At 41.4% G+C, this 27,116-nt stretch overlaps 2 protein-coding genes across 2 annotated transcripts in view; both read left to right on the forward strand.

Moving 5' to 3' along the window:
• pde10a (phosphodiesterase 10A) overlaps positions 1-16,811 on the forward strand; it is a 31,094-nt gene extending 14,283 nt beyond the window's left edge. The window contains exons 3-22 of the mRNA XM_056435448.1: positions 2,461-2,489; positions 3,667-3,787; positions 4,522-4,571; positions 4,694-4,834; positions 5,097-5,252; positions 5,760-5,810; positions 6,313-6,371; positions 6,653-6,704; positions 7,326-7,468; positions 7,687-7,779; positions 8,047-8,233; positions 9,146-9,288; positions 9,798-9,881; positions 9,965-10,115; positions 10,242-10,397; positions 11,266-11,438; positions 11,573-11,684; positions 11,808-11,888; positions 12,646-12,734; positions 14,309-16,811. Of these exons, the coding sequence (XP_056291423.1) occupies positions 2,461-2,489; positions 3,667-3,787; positions 4,522-4,571; positions 4,694-4,834; positions 5,097-5,252; positions 5,760-5,810; positions 6,313-6,371; positions 6,653-6,704; positions 7,326-7,468; positions 7,687-7,779; positions 8,047-8,233; positions 9,146-9,288; positions 9,798-9,881; positions 9,965-10,115; positions 10,242-10,397; positions 11,266-11,438; positions 11,573-11,684; positions 11,808-11,888; positions 12,646-12,734; positions 14,309-14,408 (2,171 nt within the window). The 3' untranslated portion in view covers positions 14,409-16,811. The remainder of the gene's footprint in view (positions 1-2,460; positions 2,490-3,666; positions 3,788-4,521; positions 4,572-4,693; positions 4,835-5,096; positions 5,253-5,759; positions 5,811-6,312; positions 6,372-6,652; positions 6,705-7,325; positions 7,469-7,686; positions 7,780-8,046; positions 8,234-9,145; positions 9,289-9,797; positions 9,882-9,964; positions 10,116-10,241; positions 10,398-11,265; positions 11,439-11,572; positions 11,685-11,807; positions 11,889-12,645; positions 12,735-14,308) is intronic.
• A 2,156-nt stretch (positions 16,812-18,967) lies between these two features.
• Positions 18,968-22,269, forward strand: LOC130207568 (uncharacterized protein C6orf118-like). Its single transcript, XM_056436215.1, has 8 exons — positions 18,968-18,989; positions 19,466-19,950; positions 20,109-20,231; positions 20,607-20,666; positions 21,273-21,397; positions 21,492-21,553; positions 21,822-22,006; positions 22,195-22,269. The coding sequence occupies exons 2-8, from the start codon at positions 19,534-19,536 to the stop codon at positions 22,267-22,269; spliced, it is 1,047 nt and encodes a 348-aa protein (XP_056292190.1). The 5' UTR covers positions 18,968-18,989; positions 19,466-19,533.
• The last annotated feature ends 4,847 nt before the right edge of the window (positions 22,270-27,116 follow it).

A 27,116-nucleotide genomic window follows, 5' to 3' on the forward strand; every position in this document is an offset into this window, starting at 1 on the left:
GATAGTTTGCCAGACTGTAGTTGTACCTGCAACACCACAAATCAGTCCTCCAGGAGGGTCCTTAACATGTGGGGGTAACCCACATATCCTAAAATACCTAAGGCTCGTATGTAGGACTTGGTGATATGATTGAAATATTGCTATTATAATATTTTGGGAAATTAATGCAACATTAAACAAATTCAAAGACAATGATCAGTGCAATGGATTATGTTCCACTTGTATGCATTACATCAACATTTTATTTTCAAGATGTCATGATATGCTCGTGTCATCACCACATTAATGTACTGATAAGATTACAGCATCAGTGTTGCTGAAGTCATTGACACTGCAACACCTCACAGTCATGTTAAGTGGCAGTGGGGAGAAGCAACAGCCCTAATATGGCCGCCTCCATCAACCGGCTTTACAACATACAAGGACACATCTCTGTTGTAGTACCAGCATGTTATATATTTGCCATTTCTGCAGGTGCATCTCCTATCAACCGGGTTGTTTCTGTTTCTGTCTACTTGCATTTGGTTTTGGAGAGTCTGGTGAGAGCTGAGAGTTCGGGTCATGGAGGGGGAAACAATGGTGTAATGCACACATAGCTTTTGGTTACAGGGGCAAATGTACATGTTGCTATCGAACACACCATAGACACAACATGCAGAATATTATACATTAAATCATCTGGTAAAAGGAGTGAGAAGTACATTTCCTGTTAGGTCTTTTCATCTTTAGATCCAAATCATTATTAACATTGTATATACATACATTATATACACCATACGTACGTACTGTACTATGTACACATCATATACCACATTACATCACACCTCATCACATTTCTACATCAAAGATAAGCAATTAAAGTAAGCAAAATGTGGCAACTGTAATTACCAGTTGTTCATATTCACTGTACAAGGCTCCTGTTACATTCAGTGCATTTATCAAATGAAGGGAAGAGTACGATTCGGTTGTTTTCTCAAAAAAGGTTTGCAACATTCTCAGTCGGTGACCTCTGCTCTAGTGTGCAGAGAACATAGACTACTACCTCTGGCAGGTTTCTAACAGACCTACTGTGTTTGTAAAATGTGTCCGTCAGAGGCGTTCATATCGGAATATGTTGTCCTCATCAAGTCATGAAAAAAGAAAGGTTCTGTGTGTTCTGCTCCTTTTTTCAAAGGGGTTTGAAGTCTTTTCAAGTTTAGCTCTCTGTCCTGTGATTGACGTCACGGCCGGCTGGGGGTCCGCTCTAAAATAGCTCTCAGGGCTAAGTTAGGAAACTCATCGCATGGAGGAGGAATGTTTAAAACAACAAACAATGTAGCTGGCTGTAATTTCTTCCTTCACATCTTTGTTGGTTTGTTTCAACAGAGGGCCAGCTCAAGTCAGCACTTCAGTAGATGTTTCTAAAAGATTACTCATCTTTTTGCATGGTTTGATCACATGGAGCGTTACCAAAGAGATCAGAGCGGTTACTGTTCTTGTGTGCTGTTGACCCCGTGTGTAATGAAGAAGCGCTTGTAGCTGTGTGAATGGTTTTAGTTTCTTCCCAAGTAGCACTCCCAGACTATAAATCCAGAAACTGTTGGGACTGGCTGAGGCTTTCATTATTATCACATACGTCAGTGTCCAAAGACAATAGCTATACGTCTCCTGTCTCTCCAACAGCCTGAAATCACACCAGGAATTTGCACTTGAGGCCACAACATGTTACACTTGTCCAGTTAGATTAATAACTCTCTTAATGCTGTTTTAAAAGGAACATCATTCAAGCGTGCGTCTCCACACTATCAAAGACAGTTAAAGTATTCATCCATAATGTATGCATCATGCATTTTAATGCTTCATATACTTCTATCTTCTTTTATCATCTTCTTGAGGACTGGTTTGGCTTTTCTGTTGCTTTCGCTGCCGTGACTCTGTGAAGCCAACTTTCCAACAGACGGGTCAGATTTCTGTGTTGCTTTTCAGCTTTTTAATGCAGACAATGTTGCTTGTTGGGCCGGCGTGCCCTTTTTCAGCAATGACTGCCTGAATATTTGCATACTTACACGGACTGAATGAAGTGTTTTGCTCCATGGCACATTGGAAAGGGCTGTGAGAGAGGAGGGAGTTTCTTAACGGACAGTTGGACCGGGTTATTAACACAAACAACACTTGAATCAAATCTTTTTCCCGAACCAATTATAGTTTAAGCATAACTACTACAACATGTGTTTATGTTGTATATGAACATAGTGTAACAACAGTAAGAAGAGTCCTAAGGTCTACAGACTCAGTTAGGCTGCGATTAATATTAAAAGTATGCTCACATTGGCCAACATAAGCTACTGATCATACAAGACCAAGCAGTGGCAACATTCCTGAGTGTATTAAAAACTGCAAGGATGCATTTTATTGATTTTGAATGAATGTTTTTATGTTGTTTCAAGCTGTATTTTAACATTGTGATCTTTTTCTTTCCAGATGACACATCAAATAAAGAAGTCAGCAGGGTAGGTGTTAGTTTCATTTTGTTCAAGTGCACATATTTATATGACGAGGCACATGCAGCTTCTCCTCATAGCTTCCAACACAGTAGATACTATTTTATGTTATGTGCTCACTCATCCCTAAAGCTAACCAAAGTAAATGATTGAGTTTGTATTCAAGAATAGAAACTATGGCTGAACAGACTGCTGTCATTCACTCACACCAAACATATGCTGCTGGTGTACTCAAGATGCAGATGCTACTATGCTCTTTGACAACAGTTCTGTTAGTCCATGTGCTTACTTTCTATAGAACAGTGATGTTGTCTCATAATTAAAATAATGGCGTAGTTTACAAATTCATACCTGTGAATGATTCGCTAGGATGCAGCACAATAGTGATGCTTGTGATATTAACATTAGAGTTGACGGCCAGGCTCTGAGAGCTTTCAGGTCAGCATCAAACAGATGATTCATAAAAATAATAGGAAACAACATGAATCCTTGCTGCATTGTACACGCGTCATGTGTGACACAGCGGAAGGAAGTGAATGTTCACACCTCTGTCATCTTGACACCTACATGCCCCTAAGAGGCCTGATGTCAGTGCCCACAGCAGGGCCCTGGAGCTGGGGGGGGGGGGAGACGAGGGGCACGCGACCTCTCAGTGCGTCATCCATAAATACGTCTGTGCAAACAGGATGTGGGAGGATAGAAGGCGTCCCGTAGGGGAGACTTTCTAGTACGCCACTCTCCCCGCCGTCCTGCCCTCACCCTCTCTGCAGGCGCAGAAATAGATGGCTCTCTGGCCCCGTACAAGGCAGAAGGTCTGCCTCTTACATAACCATACTTTTAAGCTGAGGCTGAGCAGCAGAGCTTGCCAGGGCTTTAATCAGAGCTGTGGGGCACCGGTGGCCTCCTCTCGGGACTCTGGGGGTGATCCCTGGGCCTCGAATGCAGCAGTGAAGGGGAGTGTAAGGGTGGGGTGCTGGGTAATGTTGGGATGAATGGCTGTGTCTTTGTGAATGGCAAGAAGATAATCCTCTTTCCTTGAAAAAAATCAAATCCTCCCATTGGAGTTCGTGGCTAGCTGCATTAGACCGGGTGTCGTACGTCTTGCTGCATTTTTTTCATTTACCGTAAACTCAGTGTTTATGCAAAATTGTGAAGTTGCAATTTGTGTGTGCCTTGTGTCCACCAGTACCAGGACACAAATGTGCAGGGCGTGGTGTTTGAACTCAACAGCTACATGGAGCAGCGCCTGGACACTGGAGGAGACAACAAACTCCTGCTCTATGAGTTGTGCAGCATCATCAAAACAGGTAGACGTCAAACATCTCCCTATGACACAGGGATCGATCACTTATGTGACACTCAGTCAATTTTCTGTACTTTTCTGACATTGAATGACACTGAATTTCCCGCAATAGTGAACCTCAACCTATTCTGCCCCAAGGAAAAGAAATATATATATAAAGTGAGCAGCAGATATTATTTGTAAAGAAATAGCCCCAGTTTTTCTTCCCATTCAGCTGGGCAAACTAAATCAAAATAGGGAAATGTACCCATGTCTTTATAAATGATCGTTGGTTAGTTTGATAGTTTGTTAACATTTGAGTTCAAAGTCACACAATATAATATGTTGCATGTTCTAAATAAATTGAAGGATTAATTTCACCCAAATGACGCGACTCATTAACTTCCTGATCATCAGCGTGTTCACTGATGCTCCTCCAGTCTCCCTGTTGTGACATTGTTTGATAATATGATCTATATATCTGTGTGAAATGGGACTGGAAAGGAGGACTGGGAATGAGATGAACTGGATGGCAGTCAAAGCCCTCGGTCAGAGTGCCCTTGTCGTTATGTGGGACATTGCTAATAGATTGTTATTAGTTGTATTTGGGCTGCTTTGTCCCTTTCTATGCTTTTACTCTCAGTTATGCCTGCCATTTATTGTTGGACACATCTATAATAGAGAACTTAACACACTAACAGCTAATGTCAGTTATTAATGGACTGTCTGACCTGACCTGTGTTTCTCTTATTGCTACAGCAACAAAAGCTGATGGATTTGAACTTTACTTCTTGGGAGAATGCAACAATGTAAGTGCAGAGGACATGTGGTAAATACATTGTATACACTAATGATGATGTGGTTCTGTAATTTACATTTCCTTTTCACCATTTCTGTTTACCTCTCTGTCCTCGTCTATGCTTCTCATTAGAGTTTATGTTTGTTCAATCCAACGGGGGCCAAGGACGGCCCTCCAAGCCTCATCCCCTCTGGCCCCATCGCATTTGGGACAACCGTTGCCGCTCATGTTGCCAAGACTCACACAACACTGCTCATAGAGGACATCATGGGGGTGAGGCTGTTTTTCTGTATCCAGCACACTCATCATAGGAATCTAACATTTCATGACTGTGATGTCATGCTATATGTCCTCGTTAATGCTCCTTTCTCATCACCACCTGGTTCCCTGTGCTCAGCACCTTCAAGCTATACAACAAAACCCTAACATTTGCATCTTCAACTACATTAGTTGATGCAGCAGCTACACTGACCTCCTTTGCTGAAGTCATTTGCACTTCAGGTGATAATGACCTTCACCGGTCTGTGTTTTGCAGGACGAGCGCTTCCCCGACGGCACAGGGCAGGACTCAGGGATCCATGTTAACTCTGTCCTGTGCCTTCCCATCATCACTGCCATCGGGGACCTCATTGCCATCCTGGAGCTGCATCGGCAGTGGGGCAAAGAGCCCTTCAACCTTAGCCACCAGGAGGTCAGTCTGACCCAGACAAAACACACCAAGAGTTGGATCCTGGAGCAGTTAGCCTGGCATTCACCTTAATCTGGATCTGTTTAAGATCTCTATTAGATTTCTGGGGTTTAGGTGATTGTGTAAATACTGAGTAGTTCTCCATTGTTGTCTCCAAGCACTTTCTGTTAGTTGCTCATGAAATACGTGCATGAGCAAGACAATTATTAGAAATACAGGCTGCTGAAGTAAGTATAGTCACAGGGAATACACTTTGAAAATTCACACTTGAAATTCAAAACTTTACAACAAAACATCTTCCAGCATTTTTGTAAATTAATCAAATATGAGTGAGCGAAATACAGCCGGTTACGTGGCCCGTTTTTCACTTAAAAATATCTATGTAACACTTTTAGGAGTATGAGACCGCCTGGTGTGCAGAACAGATACTTATGTTGATTTTAATGATGTTTAAAATAAAAAATAAAAAACGAGCATTTCTTTGGAGCTAATATTTACTTTCTTTTCCAGGTTGCCACAGCTAATTTAGCATGGGCATCAGTTGCCATACATAAAGTACAGGTGAGCAAAGTTGACTGTAATATATTTTATTAAAGACTTGTCTGAGAGTGAGGAGAAACCTACTCCTCCCATTTCTTATGATATTGGATGACTTTGTGTGTTCTGGTTCTGCACTTTGCACAATTCACTGTGCACAAGAACTGGGTTGCGCTGAGCCCAGTCCAATCAACTCGGCCATAGATTTAACAAACAGCTCCCCAAGGACGTCATTATGCCTGAGGGCTGCTTTCTTACAAACATATGACATAACAGCTCAGATAAGCAGCGGTGGCCACAGTGGAACTCTGAGCCTCAGTGAGCCGAGCAGCACTGCAGCTCACTTCTGGGTTAGCTGATCGCTTCTTTGTTGCTACTCAAACTCTTGGCGGGGGCCAACAGCCGAGTGTGTAGACATCAAGTTGGTTTGTTGACAGAACAAGCAGGATGCTGTTTCGGCTCTGTGAGAAATGTGTGACACCTCTGGGTGCCGGGTCGTGATGACCTATTTTTCTTTTGGTTCTAGGTGTGCCGAGACCTCGCCAAACAGACTGAGCTCAATGACTTCCTACTAGATGTGTCAAAGTAAGAGCTGCTGTTGGGACAGTTTACCTATCATTAAATGAATACATATCAAAGGTGTATGAACACAATGTCCTTATTTTAGTCTTAAGTTTGACAAAAATAATATGGGCTCGAAAGTGAGTTAGTGAGTTTACAGTAAGAATTAGGTCAAACAACGTTATGCTTAACCAATAGAAAGAAATGACTGCATTTTATGCAACTTAGCTTTCATGTCTTGAATGTGAATGTCATCAGAGCTTCCCATTTGTCAACATCTCAATGCGCCATTTCTTTTCTCACAGAACATACTTTGATAACATTGTGGCAATAGATTCTCTACTTGAACATATTATGGTGAGTGTGATTTCTGCAAGTATGTGTTCATTCCCTTTATCTTTCAAGGCTACACATCCTGGGAGTGTGTGTCAGTTGATGTGTGTTCAAAAGAGTAGTAGTGATGCTGTTATACAGACACACACAGGCTGTTGTAATACCTAAGGAGCACTGATAATATATCCTAATGTTGGCATTAAAATAATAACACTTATCATCGTAATAATTATTTGTTATCAATAAAAGAGATTTACAGACATACTAAGACATGTTTAGACTTGGCTCAAATAGTTCAGTATGCGATATATTTAAAAACAATCTGGTTGATCTCGTTTTCTACTAAAACCCACCTCTCTGTTTGTATGTATTTGTTACCTTGTGACTGTGGTGTCATCTCAGGTCATTCAAGTAATCAGTTTCAAACTGGCATGAATTTGAATGAACTGTAGTTAGTTATACTCTGTGTTTCTACATTTAACTTTACATCCAAAAGTAAAACTTTAAACTGCAGTTATGTGATCCGATTAAGGAGGATTTAAGTTAAATGTGCTAGATGCAATCTTTCATGTTTTTTGTTTTTTTCAGTTCTTTCAAACCCAAAGTGTTGCTAATAGTGTTTTTTCCCCGGTGTTGTTTTTGCAGATATATGCAAAAAACCTGGTGAATGCGGACAGGTGCGCTCTCTTCCAGGTAGATCACAACAACAAAGAACTGTACTCTGACCTGTTCGATATTGGGGAAGAGAAAGAAGGCAAACCTGTCTTTCGGAAAACCAAAGAAATTAGGTGTGTAAGATTGACCCTTTTCTCCTTCATTCTGCTAAACAGTATACTTAATCTTTAAAAAGTGCTGTGTTCTATTTGTATCTACATTTAAATATATTTTTTGGGATACAGATTTCCATATATGTTTATTTTGAATGAGTAGAAAAGTTTAAACTCATTTTCAAATGTTTTTTTTGTCTCCACACATTCAACTGTTCTGCTCTGCTCTTTCCCTGTAGGTTTTCTATTGACAAGGGAATAGCTGGCCAAGTGGCTCAGACAGGGGAAGTCTTAAATATCCCAGATGCCTATGCAGACCCCCGGTTCAACCGGTAAAAGCCATTTTTACTTATCTCCTTCCCTGAACTATGAGGAGGTGTCTATGTAATTAACTGAAGTCGAAGTTGGGTTGTGACTTGTCCCAGACAATTCTTCTTCAGTTGACTTTGCTTATACTCCTGTATTTAAGCTAAAACACTGCAGCCATACTACTCATATATAGCATCTACCATATATATTTCACAATATAAGCTCACTTGAAGAAAATCTATGATGAAGTTGCATTAACATACTGTATTTCTGTGTGTCTTCCTTGACAGAGAGGTGGACCTCAAAACCGGCTACACCACGCGGAACATCCTGTGCATGCCCATCGTGAGCAAGGGGACCGTTATAGGTGTGGTGCAGATGGTGAACAAGCTAAGCGGCAGTGCCTTCACTAAAACAGACGAGAACAACTTTAAGATGTTTGCTGTCTTTTGTGCTCTGGCCTTACACTGTGCAAATGTGAGTCAAGTGAATAAGTCCTAAGATGCAAAAGAATAGCTGATTTTCTCCCAACAGCAAAGACATAATCGATTGATCTCATTTCACATGCCTGCTCTTTAATACATTGAATATTATGTAGTACTTCTTCACCATGAATACTTGATTGTTATTTTTAGAAAGCTGCACCGTACCTAGTTGCCTCATCACTGCCCTTAATTCATTCTGTAGCTGGAAGGCTGGTTTCAGCTGTTACTCGGCTGTGGGTAACAGCTATTATTTGTCAAAGGACACGTTTTATTTATTTTTCAAGGTTGACAATGATCGTGCCAAAAGCTTCTATTTAAAGTGTGCATTGCCCAAAATACGAATAAAAGCATATTTTTTGCTAGCAATGATTATTCCTTGCAAGCAACACACAGACGTTTAGCGTTGTGTGGTCTGCCTGTCGAAGCCTTCTCCCCTCGGCGGGGCGTGACTCACAGTGCGACAAACGTACGCAGGAGCGGCGTCACAAAGTTGGTTTTAAAATTGATGAGGCGTGTTAATATTTTAGGACAAGCAGTCTGCATCCGTCCTCTGACAGGATTTATGTTTTGGTGTAATTTATGCCCCACGTCTCCAGGAAACTTGCTCGGCCTGGCTCCTGATCTACGCTGATTTATGGTGGAAGGTGTGAGGCTTGGCGCCTGTACCTGTCTTATTCCTGTCTGGATAGGGGACAGGGATACAAACCAGATGTGGAGACTCTTTTTGAGACAGATAAAATACGATACAGGACTGTTGTAAATAACTTAACTTGGGTCGACCCTTTTGGAAATTCCAATGGTGATACTTAAAGAATTCAACAAAGATATGAGATATCTTCTCCGGGTGTTTGTAGCATTCTGTCTCAACATTTTACAGACTTATTCCTGTTCCGTGTGTCTGCAGATGTACCACAGGATCCGGCACTCTGAATGCATTTACAGAGTGACGATGGAAAAGCTGTCTTATCACAGCATCTGCACATCAGAAGAATGGAAGACCCTCACCCAGCTCAACCTCCCCACTCCCATTTATAAAGAGATCGAAATGTGAGTGCCCTTTTCACGTTCAGGTTTTGGTCATTATCTCTGCCGTGTCCCTGAGTGTGGTTGAGCCACCTGTCTGTAAAGTGACGATGACTGAGTCCAGAAGCTTGGCATAAACACGGCACGTTTATTTATAGAGCACATGTCAGCCACAAGGCAATTCAAAGGGCTTTACATAAAACATGCCAAAGAAACACATGATAGACATTTAAGTACAATTAAAAACAGTCAACAGGCTAGACAGGTTTTAAATAAATGAATAAAGACAGCGAAAAACCCAAATGTCTTCAGCCTTGATTTAAAAGAAGTGAGAGTTTTCTGTGAGTCTGTTCCAGCTATATGGTGCATAGAAACTAAACGCTGCATGGACACATTTTTCCAAGTCAGGAAGACGTAGGTCTTCTGGAGGACAACTTGACAGTTTAACACACCTCAGAAGTACCCTTATATGTCCCACTGTGTGCTGGACACTAATTTAAGTCTCTCCTCTCCCCCCGTCGTCCCTCCTCCAGGTTCCAATTTGACATTAGCCCCTTTGAGGAGATCTGGCCCGCTGTGTTTATCTTCATGGTTCATAACTCGTGTGGAAAGACCAGGTACGGTTTCACTGGGATCATTTCAGTGTCAGCTCAAAGTTCTGGTTGATCGGTTGTTAACCGTCTGTCCTTCCCACATGAAGCTTTGAGCTGGAGAAGCTGTGTCGGTTCACCATGTCCGTACGGAAGAACTACCGCCGTGTTCCCTACCACAACTGGAAGCACGCAGTGACAGTGGCACAGTGTATGTTCGCCATCCTGCAGAAAACCTCTGGGATGTTCACAGAGCTGGAGGTTTGCTTCCCATTGGGTCTGGGTTTTACTGCTCCAAGATGCAATTACAGAAAAGCAAGATCAGAAACTGGGGTCCTTTGTGATTTTACATTTTTTTCTTTCTTGTTGTTCCGCTCTGGTCTACAGAAAAAAGGTCTGTTGATCGCCTGCTTGTGCCATGATCTGGACCATCGGGGTTACAGCAACTCATACCTGCAGAAGTTTGACCATCCTCTGGCTGCTCTGTACTCCAGCTCCACCATGGAGCAGCACCACTTCTCTCAGACCGTCTCCATCCTACAGGTAGAGAGCTCTATTATGAAGAACGTTCATTTATCATGGAATGATGTGCTTTAATGTTTTTTTTAAACCTTTTTACCTAAAACATAACTACATGTCTAAAGACTTGCAGATAGTGGGGAAAGACATGGGAATATCACATGTGAAATAATTGCTGATATAATAAAATGAAATACAACATACAGCAGCAAGGAGAGGGTGACAACAATGGACAAATGTTATGAGAAAAGCAGAAAGCAGGTCATCATTTGAATACTTCTAATAAAGAGAGATGACCACTTACAATTGCATATATTTAAATAGTGCAAAGTCTTTGGCGATTGTACACCCCCACCAGTGTCTGGTGGGGGTGTAGAAGAAGAGAGTTGCTGTAACCCGATGAAGAATGATGAGCAGGACTGATGCTGACTGGAGGAGCCCGGGGTGGAGGACTGACAGCAGCAGAGAGGAGAACATATTTTTAAAGATTGCCAACAATGCTGTGATTGGCTTACAGAACTGCGCTGCCTCCGATTGGTTCATTCATCGTGTACGCCCCAATCAGCTGATGGAGTAATCGCTGCAAGACTAAGAGACTGCTAATGAATGAACAAGAGTGTAAAGAGTGTCGTCCTGACTGAACTTCCGCTTGAGCTTCATTTAAATGAACATTTCTTTTCTCAAAAACGTCTGCTTACACACACATATTAAGAACTACAGATACAAAGAAAGGATTATATGTATATATTTAGTTCTGACTGCCCTCTTTACATCCAGGATCTGCAAGATTGCCTGTGATGAATGTGAGATGACAACCTGTTGTGGTCTAGCTGAGATGAACGCCTGATAAGTGGAGCTTTTGCTTTTTTATTGTTCTCTTTGTTTCTCATAGCTAGAAGGGCACAATATTTTCTCCAACCTGAATTCCAGCGAGTACGAGCAGGTGCTAGAAATCATCCGTAAGGCCATCATCGCCACGGACCTCGCCCTGTACTTCAACAACCACCAGCAGCTGACGGAGATGCTGACCTCGAGTGTGCTGGACTTGAGCAACCACTCACACAGGTGAGCTCACGACTCACTCTGGTGCACAGGTCAAGTCAAGGTCACATCGCATAGCTTCAGACGCAGACGTGGTGAACATGAACGGCACACTGAGTTTCTCCTCACGGCTATAACGAGGCTCTGCTTCCCTCCAGGGACCGTGTGATTGGTCTGATGATGACAGCATGTGACCTGTGTTCTGTTACCAAGCAATGGCAAATCACACGAATCACAGCCAATGACATCTATGCTGAGTTCTGGTCAGAGGTAGGCTAGGATACTGCTGGGGTTTAAGCAGTCCGACAGTTTGTGAAGGTCTAGTGGTCAGAAGATTTGCCACGGTATGCAAAAATAGCCGTCAACTTCTCTCTTTCCGTTGTTCGCCCACAGGGAGATGAGATGAAGAAGATTGGGTTGCAGCCGATCCCTATGATGGACAGAGATAAGAAGGACGAGGTTCCCCAAGGCCAAGTATGACCAGCACTTTTACTCATGTGTCTCTGATGGGGCTCAAACTCAAAACCTTTCACACAAGTCGGAGTACTAAAGTGGAAATAATTCATTTAAATTAAATTAATTCTCCAATAACCAGTATAATCACTTTATAGATAACAATATAACAACTTTAAGCATAGATTTCATTTTTACCATTCTTCCAGAATCAGGAAGTCCCGACTGTAGTTTAATAAACTTTGCATATTGATAAACGATAAGGGTTAAACCATTCGCGAGAACTATTTTTGGAACCAACAATAATAGCCTGATAATATAGAAAGGTCATAAGAGTATAAAAATGTGATAATAATTTTTGTATTAAATATAATGACCTTCAAATATGTTTTAAATGGATTAGGTACAACTTTAAAAGATACTTATTGTCCATCCCCTACACACCCATAGTCCACCCACTCACCCATACAGACATATGCAGAATACAGTTTGGGGATTTCACTTAAACGACATACACAGGCCTTAATTATACTAACTACTAAGTATTAAACTGCCATTTTACGTGCATGATTTATGAGGATTGATGAACAAAATTAAAACAAAGTTATTATGTGGGAATTTGCCTCCAAAACACATGATTTTCAGTATATTTATTTTCTATAACTCAAAAAAACACAGACAAAAGAAAAGATTTGAAGTGTGTTGCATCTAATATTCATTTATTTGAGTGTTTTTTTAAATGTTAATACCAACTCCTTTCAAACGTTCTTTTCTTCAGGTGGGATTCTACAATGCTGTTGCAATTCCATGTTACACAACACTAGCGGAGCTTTTCCCTCCATCCAGTCCTCTTCTGAATGCCTGCAAGTAAGTATTCAAAGCTACAATTTGAAAGTATGGAGGAAAGTCTTGTTCACCGTGCAAGACTGTGAGGTGACAGAGTGGATCTAGCGTATGTGAAGCAGTAAAAGATTATGTAACTATCTAATTGTAGAAGTTTTCATTTCTATCTTTTTGTGAAATAGGTTAAAGACAAAAAAAATTATCAAAATGCCACTTCAAACAATATCGTCTTGCCGATTTGACGTCTAATATTACCAACAATGTGCTGCACATAAGAATTTCACGAACCGATTATACTTGTATAAAAGGGGATGTGACAATAAAAAACTTGAAACTTGAAAGAGCAAGAAGTGACGTGCGTGCTGACCTCGTCTGCCCGGCAGCAGTAAGCCAAACAAATAGAGGCGATAAGAAGTGTGTGTATAGGCATACATTCCACTTAAAATACAAACAAAACACACATTACTGCACTGATATTGGATTAAACAAACCTGTGCTCAAATTTTCAGAAAAACATATTCAGATAAATACATCTCAAAAGGCATTGTAGTAACAGGAAACAGTGTGCATGTCTATGTGTCGGTTTTCACAGTCAATAAGAGTGTATGGATTGTATTTATATGTGTAATTTCAGCTGGTTGTAGTGTACAGGATCATATGCCCGCCCTCCCGGGGTAACCCGGCTGGTCTTTAAAACGTTGCGACCTTGATTCGCGGGGAATGCAAACAAAGTGAGCAGTGTAATATTTAAGCCCGGCTGTACGTCAGCAGCGGGCCTTGGGTGGGCAGCGGGCCGAGACCCCGTGGAGCCCGGCTGCTTGTTGTGGGATCTGCCACAGAAGTGTAAACTGCATCCGTCTGGCTCAGCGAATGCAGCAAAGGGCAGCACTTTCTGCACTTGTGTGTCAGGCTTAATTCTAGCATGGAGGGGAAGAGGTTACTCGTGACAACGAGGCCTGGTGGGACGGCTACAGCAGATGACTGATGAACCCCAGTGACGTGTGTTGGACCCTGGTCCACATGTTGTCATTTAGTACAGTTTGGTGTGGTTTACCGCAGCGCTTGTATTGTTCTTGCAATGTGTTGACATTTAAGTTGGATCTTTTTAGTACCATCATTTACATTCTGAATATGTTGATATTCTGATATTTCTGTTTTAATATCACTGCTAAAGTTGCATAATGTCAGCCTTGTTGTCCGTGCCACGTCGAACATCAGACGCACACCCTTGTGGCAGCAAAGTGCTATTCTTTTGTGTGATCACTAGCGAGCCCCATCAGTAGTTCCAGGAGTGCGTTTCATTTCCACTCAAGACAACTTGAGATCTTATACATGTGGTAATAATAGCGCTTTCAAATCAAAGTGTTATGATTAGGTCATAATGTAAGAAAATAACATTTAATTCACAGTATGTTTTGTTTTAAATAACTGTCTTACATTATGTTGTCCTATTATGGATGGCGTTTGCATGTAATAAATGCCGACATGATTCTTGGCCATGTCTTTTCAGCAAGAAATGAATGTTTCTGTACAGCACCCTGATTGTGAAACGACGACATGCCGAGTCTGAATGTGATGGAGGTGTTTTGTGTTTGCAGGGAGAACCTGGGCCAGTGGGAGAAGATATCGCGGGGAGAGATGCAGGACATAGTGCCCAAACGGCTCTGTGATTCAGACCCTGTCAAGGTGGACAACTGACTTGCTGGCCCACCAAAGGAATACAACTAGAATCCTGCTACCGACCTGGTACTTAGGAGGGGGGGGGGGGGGAGCCCACATCCTGTGTTAGCAGGAGACGGATCAGCTAAAGGCGACTGGACTTTGAAAACACACAGTTACCTCATTGGGTGACGGAGGTGTCAACACTGACGGTTTCATCGATCCCAGAGACTGACAGACAGCCGATGGGGAGGAGCTTCAACCCATCGCTCAACATCCACTCAGCTTGGGAATGAATTTGGTCGAATGGAACATGTGCCGTTTTGGTTATGTTATTTTTTGGCAGTTTTATGTTATGATTCCTGTTTTTTTGTATGAGCTGATTCTTTAACGGTCTCGTATTTGCAGAGGCCTTACTCTGAACCTTTCACAGGCTAGAAATATGTGAAATATTGTTGTTGGTTCAGGCTTTTTTTGAAATGGTACTGTTTGCCTTCTGTGGTAGGTTTATTGTACGCACACTACTTCACCAAGGTATTTCCAGAGACAGAAGGAATGTGAAGAGCAAATGTATGGTTTAATTCCACCTTAATGAGAAGGTGGATGCCGGAATGTTTTTTTTATTACTTTTTGAGCAAAAATCCTTTGCAGTACTTGAATAAAAACATACAGCCTATTCTACGTGGAGAAATCCACCACAGCATATTTTACAAAACCTGGATGAACCGTGGCGAGAGGGTTTAGATAGTGGGGCCACTTGTGAACATAGTCACAAGAGAGTCACAATGTTTCTCCCTGAAGTGGACCCCACAGCACTGCCCCGGGCCCCTCCTGGCATTTAGGAACCTGCTGCATAGTGCATCCATCTTTCTTCTGATGAGCAGAACCTGAGCCCAGGTCAGCAGAAACATTGCGTGCTGGAAGCAAGGAAGACGAATAGCATCAGTTATAGTATAGTTGTGTGCAGGCTTATAGTATTGTGAGCCGATTGAACTTTTATTGTCGCAACATTTTTTCACACCACTATCACGTCACAAATTATTTCAGGCAACAATCTGGTTTCGCCTTTTTAATCAGTAATCATTTCTACGACCATGAATAAAACACAAGTAAAATGAGGAAGCTGCACAAGTTGGTTAAGGGTCCCGGAAGATTCGAAAGAGTTCTTTGTTTGCAGTGACACAGCAAACGTTTTACATGTGGACGACTTTATGGAATGATGAGACAGCAGCCAGATTCGCTACACAAGGTTACGGTATGAATTAAATAAATGGCGAGGGGTGGAATAGATCGCAGACGATACAGTGAAAGTGAGTTGCCGTTTCAAAGTGTGAAACCTTTATGACACTTTTTTGCTGATGATGCTCAGCAGCTCACCAGGCTCAACAGCGGTCAGCTTCATATTTTCACATCATGTCAAACCTTTTCAGCTAAATGTGCATCATATGTCTATCTCTGGGATTGCAACTCAAGAATGCTAGGTTGACTTTCTGCAAGTGTGTCACAGAAGTTCCCCTCATTTCCATGGCCTGCCCTCCGTCACGCTCACTCCCCGACGCCATGCAAGGGGGGAACATTTGGACTTGTTCAAAAGAGTTTCCGAGATCTTCCAAAAGACAATTATTTTCAGTCTGAAACCGTCATTCGAATGGACATTGTCCCTCCGAGACTGAAATTACCGCTCAAAGAATTTGTTTTACAATTGGTACTGTGGCTCCCAAATGGTGTGAATGTGCATTCTGATGAATGATTTGTTGATGGCAGATCCTCGATGGTGGCATGTGGGTCAGTGCGCCATCAGTTTTCATGATGTGCTGTCTTACTTTTTAGAATTACTTCCAGTAAGCTTCAACCAAGAGCAACAATTAGCATGCACCTCAACTGAACTTGATATCTAACTTTGCAGAATACGGTAGTACGTGTATATTGTGTGCAATCTAGGAATTAGTTTGTACGGATTGAAACGTATGCTCTAATGGCGCTAAACTGAAAGGCAGATGTGCACTTTCAGACTGTGCGCTCGTGTGTGTGTGGGGGGGGGGGGGGGGGGGGAGAGAACAGCCCCTACCACTCCAACCCCACCTGAGAACATTGATAAGTCCATAACACTGCACTGTCCCTTCTACTTCTCCGCACGAGTTATATGTCATTGTCTGCACTATGTTTGGCTTATGATCTTTATCATTATTATTATTATTGATGATTATTATTATTGCTATTATTACTATTGTTATTTTCTTAATTAGAGTTCAATTTAAATTAACTTATATTTTTTATACAAAGAGAAATAATGTTGGTCTTTTTGTTTTGTACAAATTAAACATTAAGATAAACAAAACGGTCCAGACAAGTTACTGTTACCCATAATAATTGCGGAATGTCTCAACTGTAAACGTAAGAGCAGTAGCCCAAATTACTTTTATTAAATACCTGGAAAATACATGTCGCTTGCAGATCATTCTTTATTTCCTGTTATTATTATCTGTTTGCTTTCACTTCACTGTTAACGCAGACGTTTTTATTGATGGAGCTGCAGAGATGGCGTTGGGTGACAATGCATCAATCTTGATTGGTCAGCAAATGTTTGCACTTAATCAGGTCTATTTATTTAATTATCCAAGACATAAGACGGGGTCAAATATTGTAAACTTTTGTAAAGGTGAAAATATAAATAACTGGCAATGGTGAAATACCCTCCCTTCATTTCTTGTTGGCGTAACTGAGATACGAAGTAACGTCTGTGTTGAACGTTGTGCATGCAGAATAGTTGATGAAAATGAGCACCACCCCATTTAAAAACTAAATTAGCAAATAAATGTGTCACATGACCGTGGCCCTATTTCTAGCCTGCTAATATGTGATCATACATTTCACTCTTCTAACCTCTCAAATCAGAGTTTCTGGTAGGTTCGCCATGTATATTGTGCCCTAGATCCAGCAAATGTACCTCCATTCATCCCATTCTCGTGAACTCTGGCACAAACGCCCACTTGGACTCAAGGATGAATGAATTAGGATGTTGTCAAAGATTATAGATTCACTGTGACCTCAGAAAACATGTTTTGGGCTAAAACTCAAAGAATTCATGACAATTTCACACAAATGTGAAATTGTCTGATGACAATTTGGAAAAACATGGCCGTAAACTGCAACATGACTGTTTGGTGGAGACGAGGCACTAATTCTAGTTTAGTGTTTTAAAAACAGCAGCAAACAGACCCTGAGGTTGGAAGGCATCCTCTGGCTTTCTCCAAATCTAAACTTGCCTGAAATAAATACAAAGGGTGACGGTTCCTTTTTTTCATTACTCAGGGCTCAATAGTTTCCACCTTTTTATCCCCAGTGTGCAATTGATTCTGTATGGTGCTATTAAATAAATACATTCCCAAATAGAAGCTCTTTAATAAATGCCTGCTTGAGAAAACAAACTCTGCAAGATCTACAATTGAAGTCACTGGCTCTTTAATTAAGTGTTTTACTTAATGCATACATTTGTAAATGGACTTGGGTATTACATATACACAATCAACAACAATGCATCCTCAAACTACTGGCAAGTAAGCCAGTAGGAGCCACTTCCATCCTGCACTTCATTTTATATTATTGCCTCAAATGTTAATGGGGGAAACAATAATGCAAGTTAATGCAAACTCCATTGTAGCCCTACTTGTTTCAATGAAGCAGAACATGTTACACTGTCTCTGCCAAAATGCACAACTTTGGCATCTGCTTACCGATTGTGGTCGTTCAAGCCCAAAGGTCAACTTTTACTCTCTTTCCATTCCTCCCTCTCTTTTGCTGTAGTCTAAACTCACTACCGTGTGTTTACTTGCACATAATAGCCCAATTATTGTGAATAACCAAATAATAGTTCAGTGATTGAAGAATTTACAGGAGTGTTGAAGTTGTCAGATTTCCCCAATAACCACATTTACATCATTTTTTTTGGTAATTGGGTTACTTCCTGTGTGCAAGATTGGTTGGAAGTCCACAGGATTCATCTAAATGTCACAAATTAAGAAAACAAGGAAAGGGGATGATTTTGTTGTAGTCTATTGTTCTGGAAGGTAGGGGCAGTTCTGTTATTTGCACTAAGAGACCACAGGTCATGTGTTTGGTGTCTGGCTCATAACTGAATCCAAAACACATGCTAGGCTTGTTTATTGAATAACGTGACAATTGTTATTGTTTTGTGGATTTTTTTTGGTCAGAACTCAGCCTTTTCTATTTGACACCCATACTTAATTAAATAGGTCTGTGCTTGGATAGGTTTGCAAAATAAAGTGGAATGGGGTTACGGGAAGGAGGGTTTGGGACTCAGGGAAGCCCCCGCTTGCCGTTTTTCATGGCCTGCAAATAATCCAATCCGCCCCTGCAGCCTGCTGCCTGAACTCCATACCTGCCATCACACAGTGTGTGCGATTGTGAGCGATATGGGTGTGTGTGACACACACCCATATCGCTCACAATGTGCCCAAGTGCACCTGAAGTCTCATGAGTCCGATTATTATCAAAACACTGAACGCAACGCGCTCCGGTCTCCTTGGCGACGGAGCAGAGCACCGACTGAAGAAAGTTTGTTTCGTGGTGACTCCGCACGAAACTCCACTTAGCTGACAGGTGAGGTCCTTCTTCAAGCTTTCTGCGTGCGTGCTCTTGTCCACAAACTCCCACCGCGTCATAGCAACATATGTAACGTAATGTACAAAGATATTAAACACTGTTTTTGTATGGCGACTCGGGATTGTGGAAAACCGATTCGATCCATTCGCAGACGCATTCGCGCTGGTACGATAATTGATTCACTTTACCTCAATTTGTGTTCACAATTTAGAGCATTGTTATTCGCCTATGTCGTGCCCTTTAGGCCTAATTGTCAACTAAGCAATTAATGTTAAATTAATCACACTTCCGCTGCGTAATGTAGGACGTTTATTGTCACTGTGTGTGACTTTCACCACACTTTGCAGCACTGTGTCGTCCCTTCACAGCCATGTCCTACAGATGTAAGCCTGAGAGCTTCAGGAGCGACATCCACGGGCTGCTGCTGGCTGCTGAAGCTGGTCAGAAGGCTGATATCCTGACCTACTCCTCAGGTCATCTTGGGCCCCGCAGTCTGGTCCAGAGTCAGCCTCACAGGGAGACAAAGCAGTCTTTCTGGGGGATGTGTCAGGGCTTAGAAGAAACCCCAAACCAGACACGGGCAAAGGCCCTGACCTATGTAAAGAAGAAAGCGTGCCCCTTTGAGTTCTCCACTGACACTGCTGAGTCTGATGTCTCAAGGTCACGACGGGGTCAGGCGACTGATCGCTCATCACATGCAGACAAAACCGAAGATATATGTCTACCGAAGATAGCGAACTGTTCCTTAAACTCTCTGCCGCTCCAGCCGAGAGCCTTCTCCCAGAAAGAGGCGAACTCTTCATCTGATCCGGTGGGGAAACAGCCTTCTGACCAGAAAGGCCTGAGTAATGAAGGCCAGTCAAAGTCAACACAACAGTTTGGCAGGCAAGTCAGAGCCAAGCAAGGCCTCTGGGCTGGAACACATGTTGCTGAGATGCATGAGAGGAAACTACAAAAGGTGAGACTGGTCACACACACCATGACTTCTAATTTAACCGTTGCGCAATTTTCCTAATTTGAGAGATGGCCGTTTGAAATGTCCTCTCAAACTCTTGCAGAAGGTGTGCTCACATCTTAACTTGCGTAACGTCTCGTGTGTGTTCCTGTCATACCCAGGAGCTGAGGAGGTTGTCAGCGCAAAGCTGGCCCAGCAGAGCCCGCCTTGCGGTGTTCAGTGACGTCTTTGATGACGTATGTGAAGGCTCGCCAGTATTTGGACGCATCCTCAGGGAAATTAAGGTTTTTCCATTTCCTCTGTACCCACAAGCACATTTTTAGCATGTGTCGTCAGACGCTTTTCAGTTCTATTAGAGCCAAGAGAGATTGAGTCCCTGGTGTAGCAAGCGGAAGTGGAGCAACCACTGCAACTGGTCATGATCCGTCGGGTAGCAGGTCACCACTGGGCAACGGTTGCACTACTGCTCATTCACAAGAAACGTCTCGGGGTCACGCGCGATTATAGCTGTTATGCAATGTCGTAATGTGTGTGTTGTGACAGGCCCATGAGCAGTACATTTAAGTATATTATTGTTTCCAAATACATTGGTTAGGTTTGGATACAAAGATACATCATTTAAAATACATAGTGAAATAATGTTTTCTTTTTTCTTCCAGACAGATTATGATTTGTATGCCAACCACTTGATGGCTTCCCAATCATTACGACACAAGAAGGTAAAGCACACTGCTCATAATGTATTCAAAAAAATGCATGAGAGAAGGCCTGAGAAATGTTTGTGGCTTTCTGGCTTAATTTCCCGTCAACAGCATTGTGACTCCCTTCTGTGGGTGTCAGCTGATTAACAACCAGCATAACATACAGTAATGGCTGTATGTTTACAGGGTTATCTATTGTTGTCGAGATTATTAAGATTATAAAGCGTGGGCACTTTCAAAGTCTTGAAAATGCCTTTCACACTGTGTGAATGTCGCTCTCGAAAAGAGGAAACATTAGCGCAAAGTTGAATCCAAAGTCTTTTCATTGTAACGGTTCATAACAAAGGTCACTCTTGTCACAGGGCCTGTCATCGTTTCCATGGTAATATGTCCATTATAAACTGATCTCAGAGCGTCATGTGATATGTTTTCAGTGGAGCGAGAATAACCTCATGGGTTTTTTAACATAGCAGAATATGTTTATGGGGTCATGACAGATTTTGCAATGTCTTGGAGCCTCGAATAACTTTCTCAAAAACCACAGAGCCAAGAATTTTTCTTAAGCATCTTTTGTGTTTTTTGGGGGAATACAAGCGTACATATGTTTTTGTTGTTCTGGTGCAGTCGCTGGGGACTTCCCTCAGATATCTTGGCAATGACAAAGGAAGGCAAATGGAGTTGAAGGATGCTATAAAAGAGGTTTTCCGGCTGGAGCAAGAATTCCAGAGAGCTCAGGAGGAGAATAAACGGTACTGCGAAGATCCGCTTCCGAAAAAAATCCAAATAGATATAATAGTATACTGTCTCATTATTTTAAGCAGGTTTGTTCCTTTGTAACCTCAGAGTCCGAGATGAATCACATAATGTTCCAGCTACCAAAGGCCCGGAGGACAGTGACATGACGAGTAAGTCTCAAGACGACCCTGGTACATAATCATTGGTTCGCACGTCGGGTGTATTACCCTGCAGGCCACAGCACATGCTAACTTCTAAAGTCCTGTGTCTCTGATGTGGACGGCCTGAACAAATAATTACTTTGTCACACCAACAGGCATGAAGAGTTGTTTTTTTTGTTTCAGTGAGTCAGCTGTGACTTTATAATGCCTGCAGGGATCTTGATGTACAGATACTTCCTACAGTGCATTGACGCTCGGCTCTTCTGTGCTTGGACAGACACACCTCTGTCAGGGCTGCATGACGGAGGAACTGCCGACGGCTCCACCAGCAGTGTCCAATCCAAGAGGCTCCAGGTGCTGATCACATGGCGGGAGAACCAACAGCTGGAGGAGGAGCTTAAGGAGAAGCCGGTCTCCTTTGGTACAACCACGGCCACTGAGCTGTGCATCAAAGATGTAAAGGTGCAGGGAGATGAACATCTGGGATACTCATATATTCTGCCCTGTTCTTCACATGTTTATCACTGTTGAGCATAAACATGTGAGCATTAATTTAGCCTTTGCGCTCTTTCAGAATTAAAATTAAAACAAGAAGTGTACAGTAATTGTTGTGTGCTAAAAATGCATATGGCTGGATGTTTTCTTTCCAGACTGAGATAATGAGACTGATAGCTTCAAATGACCGTCTGAAGACCACCAACAAGGCACGGCAGTTTGACCTCTGACAATCTTTTCTTTATGCAATAACGATTTGAAATGCATGTCCTGCTATGTGATACTTTGTATTGTTCCCTACAGGATTTGGGAAACAACATAAACATGGTGCTGAACAGAGAGAAAGCAAGCAAGGCCATGAGACGGTACATGTTCTACTGCACATACTTGACACTTGACTCAGAGGCTTGTGACTCTGTTTTATCTGCTGTTGTTTTCTTGTGTTTCACCACTAGTGCATTGTGGGACGAAATACACTGTGATCGACAGACGGAGAGTGAAATGCTTCATCAGCAAGCGGACCAGTTGATCATTTCTTGAGATGGATGTTCCAAAGTGCAATAAAATTGTCTTTGTCTGGAAATAACACCCTAGATCATTGCTCAATAATAATAATAATCCTAAATAGCGCTTCTCTAAGCACACAAAGTCACTTTACAGTCCAGAGTCCAGTAGTCATACACACACAGTCATACCGGTGGTGGTAAGCTACATCAGTAGCCACAGCTGCCCTGGGGCAGACTGACGGAAGCGAGGCAGCCAATCAGCGCCTACGGCCCCTCCGACCACCACCAACATTCATTCGATGCGGTGCATGTCTTTATGATGGTGGGGGAAACCGGAGAACCCGGAGTAAACCAACGCAGACACGAGGAGAACATGCAAACTCCACGCAGAAAGGACCTGGAACGACCGGAATTCGAACCCAGGGCCTTCTTGCTGTGAGGCGACAGTGCTAACCACTGAGCCACCGGTGGCTCAAGCAATTAATAACACAATGTACAAATACTACATAAACAGTCAAATGTAAATACAATTTAAAAGTAGTCATTATGCAGAGTAGCCTCTAAGTTGTAATCTATTATTACTGTCTTATTGTTCCTGATACAACATTTTAGAACATTTTGATGTTGGAGGTGAAGCTAATATTAGCTACCTTATATACCATTAGTTTAATCTATAATAATACATCATATTTTAAAAGATATGTTGTGCATGTAAAAACTTGATTGACATGTTAACTGATACTATGCTAATATCATTCTACTAGTACTATTGTGTTAAATTACGGAAGTGAAGTAAAAAGTACAATATGTTCCTCTGAAATGTGGTAACATTGAAGTATTTACTGTATAAAGAATATAAATTTCAATACAGCCTTGAGTAATTGTATTTAGTTAGAGGATGTCATGTTTCATAGTTTCCAGCAATCCATCCGTCAACGAACAGCTGTCAATTTAACTTTTTGAGACCCAGAGCAGTCCAATTAGTATTTTGTTAATATGAACAACTTCCACATTGAGGTAAAAATCTAATAATATATGTGGAGCCTGGAGCGATTAGAATATGTTAATGAATTGAAAAGAGAACTGTTTTAAAGCAGAAACAAATCCTGGATATTATCCCATACATCTTTTTCTGTTTATATGTGTGGAGCGGCATATGATCCATATATGAACATGATGCCACAGACGATTCGGAGGATATTAAGTAATTCTCTCATTGCTGTCCACAAAAGACAATGGTACATCATTAATTATTACAGATTGAATGAGACATTGGAGGGAAACACCTGAAACTACATGAGCTCCTTCACAGCTGGAGACCTCTAAAAAGGTCAAAATAATCCGGAGCATTGGGAGCACATTACTCTCCAATCACAAGATGGCAGCAGAGTCCTGGCAAGTGAAGACAATAATGTGTGAGGTTATGTGATGAGAACCGGCTTTCCCTTTGAGCCAACTAAAGGCTGCGGGGTTGCCAAGGAGCCCTAAACTCATGCATTGTTTGCTAAATTGACTGATGGACAGACCTGGCAACCCTATGTACCTACAATAAATTGGTACTTGTTGTTAAATGGTAACCAGAAGTCTTCTCTTGTGGAAGTAGGACAAGCTGCAGGTCCACAGCACTACAGGAAACACCTCCTACACACAAAAATACCAAAATACTTGAGCGCCAAAACTAATTTGTTGTGTGTCAGCACTCAGCATAAACACACAAACACAAACACCGCTTGGTTCGGTTCAGGAAGAAGGGAGACGTTTGCCTTGAAGGCTTTCTGTTCATTTTAACCCAAAACATGATATTATCCTACCCTTAACTACCGAGTTGTGTTGCCCAAACCGATGGACGTGTATGGTAGAGGGTAAACTTCTCCCATGTCCTTTTTATTCCCGGAATCTATCGTCACGGAACAAAACCAGTGTGTTGTGCAGATCGGGCAAACCCCCGACCCCTGAGTAAAGTCAGTGTAAATGATGTCATTAAACCCTAAACTTGCATTACTTACACTTAGCTTGTGACATTCATCGTATACAAAAAACACACAAATTACAAAAAACTAAAATGTATCGTCTTTCTCAGGAGTATTGTTTCTGTCTGGCAACCGGCTTCGTCCTGGTTCTGGATTACCTTTGCCTCCCTCAGGTGGGCCCAGCAATATGACCTGGGCCTCAAGCGGCATTATGTTCATACACTAAGCAGCAGCCTCTATATTATATAGCCTACTATAGGAATAATTCATTACTAATCTAGTTTTTTTTTCGCTGTCTTCACTGAAACAGAAAAAGTTGAGAGTGGTATTCAGCAATTGGGCCTATGGGGTCAAGGGTCAAATGTACAGCGCTGTTTTCTTTTCTTCTTACAGTTGTGTTTATGTTTTTTCTCTCTAGGTCCTGTCTGCATGTCTATAGCTGGACCTCTTTGTGTATTTTGCATCTTTGTGGCATACAACTTGTGGACATGATCCACTTTTAGATGCTTCAGCATTTATTCTGCATTTCCCCTCGGCCCTTTCTATCCTAATGCCAGATCCTTCTGTGGGTGGTGATCGCCTCGAGACTCAACCTTTAGTAAATGAGCTTATCTCAATTTGTTCTGAATGTTGTCTTAATCTTTATGTGGATGATATGGCAATATACTCGTCTAAAATGAATTACAAAACAAATTAGCTTTTCAGTCTACTTTTAGTACTCTACGACACTGGTCCGCAGCAAATTAATTTCTAGTAATTAGTGTTGCAACTGATCATAAAGTTCACGGTTTTGATTGGATCACTGATCAGAATCACAAAATTTCAGATCTTTAATGATCCATACTGGTGTCTGATTATAGCAGCAGGTCTACAAGGCTCCAGACAATTTATTTTTTGCCACCGTCCCAAACATAATTTAAATCTCTCTGGACCCATCACATATTCCAAATATTATCCTTTTACTTTGTTGTTTCTTCATAAAAACACTTAAAATAATAAGAAAATATAAGATGGTATTTTTTTCACTCTTGTCATTGGTAGTTTTAATGATGTGTTATGAACTGTACATAGCTAATGTACACAAGTCACAATTCCTTCTCTAATACCTTCAAATAACTGGATTTATTCAAGTTTCTCACCAACACTCCATTTTATGAGATTAAATGTCAAGGCATGATGATAACATTATAATTGACCTTCGCTCAATACTTATTCATCGATCCACAAACGGCAGATTTAGTTACTTCCATGATTGCAGTGATGATAAACATCCAGTCACAGAGATCGGCCGGCCACCATGTTGGCTCGCAGTACTTCGATACGGCCACCAGGTGGCAACAGACAGCGACAAGTGTGACATCGTTCTACTTGCCTGAGCCGGAAGAATCTCATCAGATTTATGTATTTCAATGTTTTGGAGAGATTTTAGTTTGGGCTATATTGAACACAATTGTGTTTTGAAGCAAAACTCCCAGTAAACAGTCAACATTTAAACTAAACACGGAGACCGCCTGAGAATAACTATATCAATTGAATAATAAATGTGTTTTTTACTGTATCTTTATCATTTCTATGCATTTTACGATCTCAGTTGTAGTAAAAAAAAAGTAGTAGAATAAATCCAGTTGCACCATTAATCTTGGTCATAATGCCTTTTAAATATAAATGTAGATTACATACTAGGCTAGACTAGAAATGTATTGCATTTCAGTTTCCTCTGGAATAGTAATATTAGTATGTTAACTTACAAGGGATTCATATTTCTTAGCTTTCTACTATTCAAAGGTGACCGTAAATATGCATTTACCATTATGGTTGAGGAGATTTTACTGATCATTTATGTTACACTCATTTTTGGTATATCATTATTATTCAACATGTCCAAATGGTGCTTGTTTTTGTATTAGTGTCATTGAAGACCGCCTAAAAACAAGATGGGACCCCTTGACTAACCTTTTTCAGTTGTGTTGGAAGTCAGGTGCTTTTGTTTCACGTGTGTAGATTTGCGGCCTCTATGGATGACATTGAAGAGTTATAAAAAGTATAGGACGTAATTAATTGCACAGTTGTCGAAAAAAGTCAAATAAATGTTGGAGTATAATGTGTCGAAACAAAGTCAAAGAAAGTCGTCAAATGAAACAAAAAAAGAAAAAATATAATATCTATTTTTAATAAGTCATAGTATAGCGAATACAAAAATCATAGTACTGTTTTTCTACAGAAGACATAAAATAAGAGTTTTAAGCAACTGTTATGTTGAAAAAATAATAGTTTAGTTTGCATTTCAAAGCCCCAAAGCTGCAGATTTATAATAGATAGACATTGTGTTGCTCATATTGCTTTCAGGTGTAGGGCAGATAGCAGGGCAATATTAGAGCAAACTCACTTGAACTAAACTTATTTGTTGTGTTGAAGAATCACAGAGAATAAGAGGATTATAGTAATTATTGAAGCTTTCTTTGGATTGATAGAGGGTGACCTTTGCCCCCAACATGACAACGTGCCTTGCTGTCTGCTCAAACCTAATCAGAGCTCAAAGTCTGCTCACTGGCTTGCAGGTCCAGTAGGAGCAGTGTGTCTGTGTCACTGTCTCTTCTCATC

This window comes from Pseudoliparis swirei, chromosome 17 (genome assembly GCF_029220125.1).
Source record: "Pseudoliparis swirei isolate HS2019 ecotype Mariana Trench chromosome 17, NWPU_hadal_v1, whole genome shotgun sequence".
Lineage (NCBI taxonomy): Eukaryota > Metazoa > Chordata > Actinopteri > Perciformes > Liparidae > Pseudoliparis > Pseudoliparis swirei.

Coding starts and splice junctions, on each gene's coding strand:
- LOC130207568 (XM_056436215.1), top strand. CDS start 19,534: ATGTGTCAGGGCTTAGAAGAAACCCCAAACCAGACACGGGCAAAGGCC. Junction 19,951..20,108: donor ATGAGAGGAAACTACAAAAG/GTGAGACTGGTC, acceptor TGTCATACCCAG/GAGCTGAGGAGGTTGTCAGC. Junction 21,554..21,821: donor GGAGGACAGTGACATGACGA/GTAAGTCTCAAG, acceptor GTGCTTGGACAG/ACACACCTCTGTCAGGGCTG.